The sequence below is a fragment of the Cryptotermes secundus genome, unplaced genomic scaffold (genome assembly GCF_002891405.2).
Source record: "Cryptotermes secundus unplaced genomic scaffold, Csec_1.0 scaffold816, whole genome shotgun sequence".
NCBI classification, from domain to species: Eukaryota; Metazoa; Arthropoda; class Insecta; order Blattodea; family Kalotermitidae; genus Cryptotermes; species Cryptotermes secundus.
In genome coordinates, this window is record NW_019724601.1 from 1,801,270 (window position 1) to 1,810,651 (window position 9,382).

General features: G+C 39.7%; 1 protein-coding gene and 1 pseudogene across 1 annotated transcript; both read right to left on the minus strand.

Moving 5' to 3' along the window:
* Positions 1–307: 307 nt before the first annotated feature.
* LOC111862500 (leucine-rich repeats and immunoglobulin-like domains protein 1) lies at positions 308–3,628 on the minus strand. Its single transcript, XM_023847971.2, has 2 exons — positions 3,365–3,628; positions 308–1,811 (listed from the first exon to the last, which is right to left on the minus strand). The coding sequence occupies exon 2, from the start codon at positions 1,802–1,804 to the stop codon at positions 467–469; it is 1,338 nt and encodes a 445-aa protein (XP_023703739.1). The 5' UTR covers positions 1,805–1,811; positions 3,365–3,628; the 3' UTR covers positions 308–466.
* A 403-nt stretch (positions 3,629–4,031) lies between these two features.
* LOC111862508 lies at positions 4,032–4,150 on the minus strand (annotated as a pseudogene).
* Between the last annotated feature and the right edge of the window lie 5,232 nt (positions 4,151–9,382).

The window sequence follows — 9,382 nt, forward strand, 5'->3', positions numbered from 1 at the left end:
GTTGGAGAAAACTGCATAATGAGGAGCTTCATAGCTTGTACTCTTCTCCAAGTATAATTAAATGATGGAGTCAAGGAGGATGAGATAGACATGACATGTAGCACGAATGGTGGAAAAGAGGAATGCATGTAGGATATTGGTTGGAAAGCCAGAAGGAAAGAGGCCACTGGAAAGACCAAAGTGTAGGTGGGTGGACAATATTAAAGCTAATCTTAGATAGACAGAATGGGATGGTATGGATTGGATTGATCTGGCTCATTATAGGAACCAGTGGAGGGCTATCTTGAGCACTGTAGTGAACATTTGGGTTCCTTAGAATGCTGGGAAGTTCTTGAGTAGTTGCACAACTGGCAGCTTCTCAAGAAGGGCTCAGCGTCTTGGGTGAGTACGGTACAAATCTGTGTGGGACGAGTTGATGCGAGTAACGCCTGAGCGGCCGAACGATTTTCGGCAGGCTCTCGGATGGTTAGCTGCCTTTAAACGAAGCAAGCTGTGCGTTTCCCACACGAGTATCACGTATAATATCAGCTACCGTCGCACTTGCATATGGAATTACACGATGCTGGGTAAAATTTGTAACATCACCACTTTCGTAATGTAACGGCTCAGAGATGCTCAAAGGCACACTTATATACTGGACCCTTCTTTCTGTGTTGCGAGTGTTTTCTCTGCGTCTCCTTATGTAGATGAAAGCCCCTATGATAACCACCAATATTACTCCTATACCTACAACTACGCACAATATGATATGCCATAAATCCATGCCTTCATCCGCTACAAAAGATGTTACGACAGAAATACTGTCATTGTCCGTACAATTTGTTTGACTCTCAGTTACTGACATTGATGAAGCTACTGGCGAAGATTCCAATATATGGGACGGTATATCCGATGTTCCCCTGGACGTTTCTTTGCAGTTTAAAAGTGAATATATGTCAGATATGTGAATTGTACACTGAAATGTGTCCTCATAACACCAGAACCAAGCTGATAGCCGAGCGCAGAAGCATATCAGAGAAGAGTTTGATGCAGAGAATATTGCCTCATGTATCTCGTCATATCTGAATATACTGAACCCATCGAAACCCAACTTACTTAACTTAGAAAAGACATAATTCTCCGAGGATAGTTCTTGAAGTTCTGTGTTTTGATATGATATAAATGTTTCAACACTGAATATTTCACTTTCGGTCAAATTAAAATTTTTGAAAATTTGTATATTTTGAAAGGAATTTATAGAATATTTCGGAGTTTTACACATTTCTATATCTAGAGTGTTAAGGGAGAAACTAAAAATCGTTGGGCTTATAGTTGAAACATTCAGTGAGCTGCCTGCGATGTTGACCCACGAGAGTAAATGGTTTTCTTCAAATATTTTATGATGTATTGTCGTCAGTATATTTCCGCTTAGATCTAACGTGGTTAGATTTGTATTAGATTGGAAAGTACTTGGATGGAGGCTGTTAATCTTGTTATTTTGTAGGTACAGATGTTTTAAATCTCCGAACAACCTGAAAGCTTCCGGTTCAACAGATGCTATGCTATTGTCATTGAGATAGGCGGACCTCACTTGGGTTACATCTGTCTCACTGAAGAATTCATTATCGATGATTTCAATGAGGTTATAAGACAGATCAAGCACCTCTGTGTCTTCCTCTAATTTGAACGCTATCCTGACGAGGCTTGTATTGCTACAGTTGACAGTTCCGGGTGAACACGAACACATTTCAGCACAAGGCTCCGATGCTGAGACCAGGAACACCACGGCGAACATGAGTACCCATCTCATTCTCTCCTCGACCATTCTGCGCCTGTAAATAAAATTACATTCATGAAGAAGTTTTCCATGTGCGGAGGTTATATCAGTTCTATTTTAGGATTTTCTGTGGGTTGTTTAACGACGCCTGCAGGAGCTACACACAATATCGACTCGATGGATCGGAGATGAATGACGGTTTGGAAGGAATCAGGAAATAAGTAGTCTTGGACTAATCGCGAAAATCTTTGGCATTTTTCTGAAAGGACTGTGGAAAACCACGAAAAGAATTAATCAGGATAGCCGATATTTTAGCCAAGATTCAAAACCCTGCACCTCCCAAATATGAATCGAAGTGTTACTGCTTTTTTATTGCTTAAATTTATAAATATGTTACAAATTGGCACTTATTAGTAAGAGGTTTGCAGCGATGGTGGTAGTAGTAGCAGCAGTAGTGGTAGTACTAGCAGCAGCAGTAGTAGTAGTAGTAGCAGCAGTTGTAGTAGTGGAAGCAGTAGTAGCGGTGGTGGTAGTAGTAAGTAGTGGTAGTACTAGTAGCAGTAGTAGTAGTAGTAGTAGCAGTGAGTTGTAAGTGCCATAAATCGGAATTGTATTGCGCTGCACTTACGTAAGTGCATAGCTTGTTTTATATAGCATCTAGGGAAGCATTCTGAATGATGAAGAGGAAAATATGTGGAAGGAACCCGTATTATTTTTTTGAGGTTGATGAGGACATTTTTATTTGAAGGAGAAAGCTCTAGATCGCATCAAGTGGAGGAACTGTTTTGGAAGAGACTGGGGACCTGTCGTCTGACAGATTACTGATGAATGAATTAACATCTCAGGATTTGATAGAAAGGACCGAGGAAAACAATGCAAATCTTCAGTCAACCACCAAACCACAATTTCAGTCACTTACATGATGCAATTACATAATTTCAGAATACTTTATTAATGGCGGTATAATCATGAAAATGCAAAGCGATAAAAGTCACTTAAGTCATATTATGTATTTGCCTTTCACACAAAAAAATAACGTGTACGATTTATACAAATATTATTAAATTAAATTTAAAAAAAAATCTGTCGAGAATTCAGCGGGAAATCACATCATTTGTTACATAAGCTTCTGTACTATTAACTTCCCCCGCTGTTTCCTGTATTCCTTTCCAGTCCTACACGTTATCGAACGATACGTCGAGGCCGATGTTTAAGGCCATCTCCCAAGAACATCGTGCATGAGTAGTGAAACGTACACCATCTGCCTTATGATATGCAACACTTCACATATCAGCATCAGAATATTATCAGTGCTCACACAATAATCACGATACACTGCAACAAAATTTGCACCTACTACGTAACTTACACTCATGCAATGCATTCAACAGTTCGTTAAGAAAGTAACGGGATATTTCGTAATGACAGTGAGAAGTATCATCATACAGAAGTATCATCATGTATATGAATGGATGTGCGATAACATGCAATGTTAATGTCATGACTCTGAGCCACGTACGAGTTGAATCAGCTGTGTTTTAAATCCTGGACATTACATTAGTCTGTATAAGAGCCTCACGTATCTGAAGATTCACTTAAGTTACTTACAATTCGTGTACTTGTCCCACGGAAGTGATCACTGTGTACTGTGGTGTTGTTAACTCCGAAACTCGTTGAACAGAACAGCCTTACTGCACTGTTAGTTTCTGTTTTACACACCAGCAGCGCTGCTAATTACGGAAACTTTGAAATTGCCAATCCACTGCACCTTCACTTAACCGCTTTTGAACTTTACAACTTCTGTTGCAGTTTTCTACTTTCTTTTGTCATACAGTAGAACACCGCTGAGACCTCTCCCATCACAACACTCCGCTCTCTAGGTCACTTTGCTACTAATCTATGTGCCGTCGATAGGCATACGTATCAGGAATACGTCTCATAGTCACGTGATTAATTTCGCCATCTTTGCTCCACGAAACCATATCGATTTATTTATTTTTTCTTTAATTCGCATAGTGGGGGGTGGAGTCCAGTTGGGTTCACTCGGCACGTCGGCCACTGATTGGCCTATTGTACCTGCCCCAGGTGATTATGATGATGGAGAATTTGGAGGAATGAAGATTGGCAGGGGAAACTGAAGTAATTGGAGAAAACCCACCCCAGCGCCACTTTGTCCACCATAAATCCCACTTGACCAGAACTGGGATCGAACCCGGGCCGCCGCGGTGGGAAACCAAAGACTAACCGCTTGATCTATGGCGCGGCCTTTAAAAAATACCAACAGCACTTGGTGTTCCCAAGCGGTCACCCATCCAAGTACTAAACACGCCCAATTGCGCTTAAATACGGTGATCGGACGAGAACCGGTGTTTTCAACATGGTATGGCCGTTGGTATATCGATTTATAGTAATTTATTAAAATCAGCCACAATAAATTATAAATATGTCCGTCTGGTTGCCGATGATGATGAGGATGATGATGATGATGATGATGATGATGATGGTACTATTATCAAGAAAACTCGTCAACATGACATCGTATTACCGGCCAGAATTTCAGAGCGAAGCGGAAACAGTGAAGAACCTTGGGGGTTCTAAAGGGTTCTGATGATGATGCATAATACTCAGAATTACTGGGTTTTTGTACTTTGTCCATCGTCCGGTATTCTACAAGCTATGAAGCACAACGTTTTGTGAAACTGGGTCCATTTCAGTTCTCAGGTGAGGGGGGAAGACATCTATTCTGTTGGGTCCCATAGAAAGAGCTAATCTCAATCACCGGGCACAGTCTCCGAAACGTCGTGTTTTCTAGTTTCTAGAATACCGGACAATGGTCAAAGCTCAAAATCCCAGTCATTCTGGGCGAAGAACCTTTTACCCACGTTCGTACCCTCAAACACAACATGATACTTAATCGGGACAAGCCCTGGGACTATGATGACGTAACATTCATGTCGGTACTTAGCGGGATATGTTGGAACTCACTAGGACTTCTGTATCCTACACAGTCTGGACCTTAGAATTCTACTGTATTTTAGTTGGCGTGACTTCCTTATGTATGCACAGTTTACCTAATGCTAGTAGTTCTGTGACAGTGCCCAGACAGAAGCTTGCGCCGTCTATCCTGTGTTATCTCTGGATTTAGACAATCAGCGGAGTACTCCGTTATTGACCTTCCTACAAGGTACAGTCTGTACCATTTAAAAGGTTTCACGTGTAATCTTTATATGTTAATAGTAGAGTGAATTTACCGACTACACAACACGTTTTTTATTATTATCACTACATGTTTCGACCTCAAGAGGTCATCCTCAGGTGTATGAACACGGCTGTATAATTACACGCGGTCACATTCACTTTTCACTCATTCGACCCTGTATCTTATCCAGACTTACGCTCACTAATATATCGAGTTCTTTTTATAAAACACAGGTTAAATTATTCTAATATTCTATTCGATATATTAGTGAGCGTAAGTCTGGATAAGATACAGGGTCGAATGAGTGAAAAGTGAATGTGACCGCGTGTAATTATACAGCCGTGTTCATACACCTGAGGATGACCTCTTGAGGTCGAAACATGTAGTGATAATAATAAAAAACGTGTTGTGTAGTCGGTAAATTCACTCTACGATTAATTAAACACACAACAGGATGCAAGAAACGATTAAAATCTTTATATGTTGCTTTCTCTTGTGTGTCATATAAGTAAAAGTAAGTAAAGCTGTCCCTGTAACAGGCCGTGAAGGCCCATAGGGTTGTGAGAAGTTGAGGGTCCAACATTGTCTAGACAATCGGCTCAAAGATGGCGGTAAGGTTGTCAGCCTTACACACCGGCCGCGCTTTACTCCCCACGAAACTTATTTAATTAATTCCTGGTACTCATTTCTGTTAGAGGTTGAGTGAACCCCAGGGCCATAGTGCGACTGGAAGGATTAGGTCAATTGGTTGTGTGTCATATACGCTGAGTAACTTTTACATCCGTCGACACAACAATTTCTTATAAAAATATACACATTTATATTATTTTCATTAATTAAAACTTAAACATGAAATGTTTCGACCCTTATTTGTGCTTAGATGCTGAAATTATTTTTAATATGGATCCATATTTTGAATATAACATATAATATTATGCTTGGTAACATTGAGAAATTTGCTCACAAACAAACAAAACACATGTTTCAGGAAACTCTTTTAAGAAAGAAATTTTCATGAAAATGACTTCAACTAACGACAGAGGAACTTGTTTGTCAGATTTATTTTCTGGCAGAATTATCTTTACCTGAAAACAGTGCCTGGTCTTCTCCATTTGCCCAGTGTTTCCGAAATCTGACGAAACGCCTTCTCTATATACTGTACAGAGGGACATTTTAATTTATTATAATTAGTCATAAAGACGTAAAGAACTTGTACTTAACTAATTAAGTACTAAGCCATGAAGACGTATGGGGGGAGTGGCCGTATAGTTACATCTATTTTTTATCTCGGCACTAATTGGAGATGAGCGGTCACATAAATTCGATTTGCATTGTGCTTCAAATTATGTCACTTTTTATTTAACAGACTTTTGGTTTTGTGCAGTACGGACATTCGGCAATATCGCACACAACCTCCACCCCAATGGTCCGTTAAATCGGGGTTGTACTGTAGTGTACATTCTTTGTAATAAACATTAGGTTTTCTGTAATCAACATTTTATATAACAAATGAAGAAAGTTTATAAAAAGTACAAATTCCCCAAGTAATTTATAGAACGTCACAGAAAAATTGGGCATTTTTGTGTCAAATAGTGGTTTGTGAATTGTGCGTAGTAACAAGTTGTATAAGAGTCCAATAAATCCTGTCACCAATCCAGAACCCGTCTATAAGTCACGCACACTTACTTACTTACTTACTTACTTACTTACTCACTCACTCACTCACTCACTCATGGAGCTTGCCGTTCTTGAGGAGAAGCCAATTCTGCAGCTACTCAAGAATTTCCCAGCATTTTATGGAACTCGAAGGTTCATCACCGTGTTCACAAGAGCCCTCCACTGGTCCCTGTCCTGAGCCAGATCTATCCAATCCATTCCATCCCATCCTATCTCTCTAAGATCCATTCTAATATAGTCCACCCACCTACGCCTTGGCCTTCCTTGTGGTCTCTTTCCTTCTGGCTTTCACACGTGATAATATTTATACCAACTAGGTGTCGTTATTTCTGGCTTGTAGTTTTAGTTGTATATTGGCTGAGTTTAAGGCTTCAAATACTTTCGAAAAAGACAAAACTCAGCAGGAATATATGCTGTTGGTTAAAATCAAAACTGAAAAAAAAAAAACTTAAGCCCTTCTTACCTGACAATAATTACAGGGTTCTTGTAACAATGCTGACTGGGCTTTGTTATTGGCCGAAACATTGTTAACATTTCCTAGTTCAATAACACGATTTGCGCTTGAAGTGTCTTGTAGTCTGTCCGATTTTGTTTTTTTATAAATATATCTGGCTGTTATGATCATAACTAATGTAATTGCACAGGAAATCGATGCGTATATAAAGAATGCTTTTCTGCTGCTACTATTGTTGTTAGTTTTGTCAGCGTGACTAAAGTCTTCATTTGTTTCTGATTCGGAATCTACTTTTGTTACTGTTGCGTTTGGCAATGCCGACATGGGCAGACTTGAATTCTTTAGTTTATCAGAGCTGCACTTTGAGACGGTAAACGTAATCAATATTGATGTATTGTTCGAACATTTCGCTTTCAATTGATGACACCAAAACCAAACAGAGTAACTCTCGCAATAGCAAAAAATTGGATAATCTGTCAAAACTTTAACGTAATAATTTTCTCTGGTTATTATAGTAATGTATTCATCATATCCTATTGTTCTTATGAAAGCATCATATTCTTCAAAATTTAGGTTCTCAGACTTAATAAAAGAGTACTTAATTACTAATTTCCCGCCTTTCTCAAGTTTATCATCTTCTCTGATTAACTGAGAATTTAAACCTAAATAGACTTCATTATTGCTTTTGTGTTTAGGTAGTCTTGTGTAGGTCTCATAAAAAGAAAATTTATCGTCACAGAATTGAATATCTGAAAAGTTTAACGAATATTTAAAAATTGTTTTCCAGCCAATAGTGTCTATATACTGATTATGCCTGAAATTAACCCATGATAATAGATGATTATATTGAAAAATATTTGGCTCTAGTTTCGTCAGGCGGTTTCTACTGATATCTAATACTTTCAGTTTTTTAATATATTGAAACAAACGCACATCTATATAACTGATTTTGTTGTTTTCTAAGAACAAGTACCTCAAAGATTTAGCGCCTAGAAATGTCTGGTAATGAAGACTTAAGATCCGGTTGTTGTTTAAATGTACGCGTCTCAGTTTTTTGAGCGTCTGGAAGAATTCTGGTTCTATTGTTTCAATGTTATTATCATTCATGAATATGTCTGTGAGTTTCTCCAGATTCGCAATCTCTCTGCCAAGAAGTGCAGGTATGCTGTTGTAGGAAATGCTGATAACCGTAGTATCTCTACTGATGCCACTTGGTATGGATGTCCAGGTCGTGTTCTTGCAAGTGGTCTCCTTGAAGCTGCATGTACATTCACCGGGACATGCGGTCACTGTAGCGACTTGTAAGATGGATAGAACGACAATGAACCAAGGACCAAGAGCTTCCATGACCGTGATTCCTGTAAAATATGATAATAAATTTGAGAAACGGAGATATGGAACAAACAAAACAAACTCCGAGGCTTGAGACCGCAAGCGAAATGTACCGACCGAGCGACCGCCGCTTGTCGGCAATATTAGTGCCAACTTTAGCGGATAGAGGGTGTCGTGTGGTCGACGCAACGAATCCCCACTGCCGTTAATCTCGGTTTTCTAGACCGGAGCAGCTCTTTCCTTGTCCTCAGTTATCCTCACGAGGCTGAGTGGACCCCGGTCTACACCCACTATTTCTCAGAAAATCTGGTAGTGCCGGGGATCGAACCCAAACCTCTGGATATGTAGCCAGGAACTCTGATCACAAGACCACAGAGGCTGTCCCCGAACACTCCAACCTTGAAATAATAGTAACATTTGTTATTATCATTATTATCATCATTTATTTATTTGCAGGAATCAAGGGAGAAATTAATGAAGAATTTGAAAGAAAACTTTACAAGGGCGGACTTACCGTCAAATTAATTCGTGGTTTGCGCAATAACATATCAGATAGAAACTTTATGAACTGTATATATATATATAAAGGGGGACCCAAAAATAACCGGAACCTACCTGTTGCGTGCGCATGCTTTGTAGTTGCGAGTTGTGCTGCTAGGTGGTGTTAGCTGGGGGTCTCCCGCGACTGTTAGTGAGCTGGCGTCAAGTCTGACTTAAGTGGTTTGTCTGTGGTGCTCTGTTGTGTGCGTTCCTGTTTCAACCCTTTGGCGATTAGTGAGATGGCCGACCAGAAGTAACAAAGAGTGTGCGTGAAATTTTGCTTTCTGTTAGGGAAAACTGCAGCCGAGACTGTTGGGATGCTTCGGCAAGCCTTTAATGATGATGCTTTGGGGAAATCACAGGTCTACGAGTGGTTTTCCCGTTTCAAATCTGGCAACATGTCAACAGAAGACATGCCACGCCC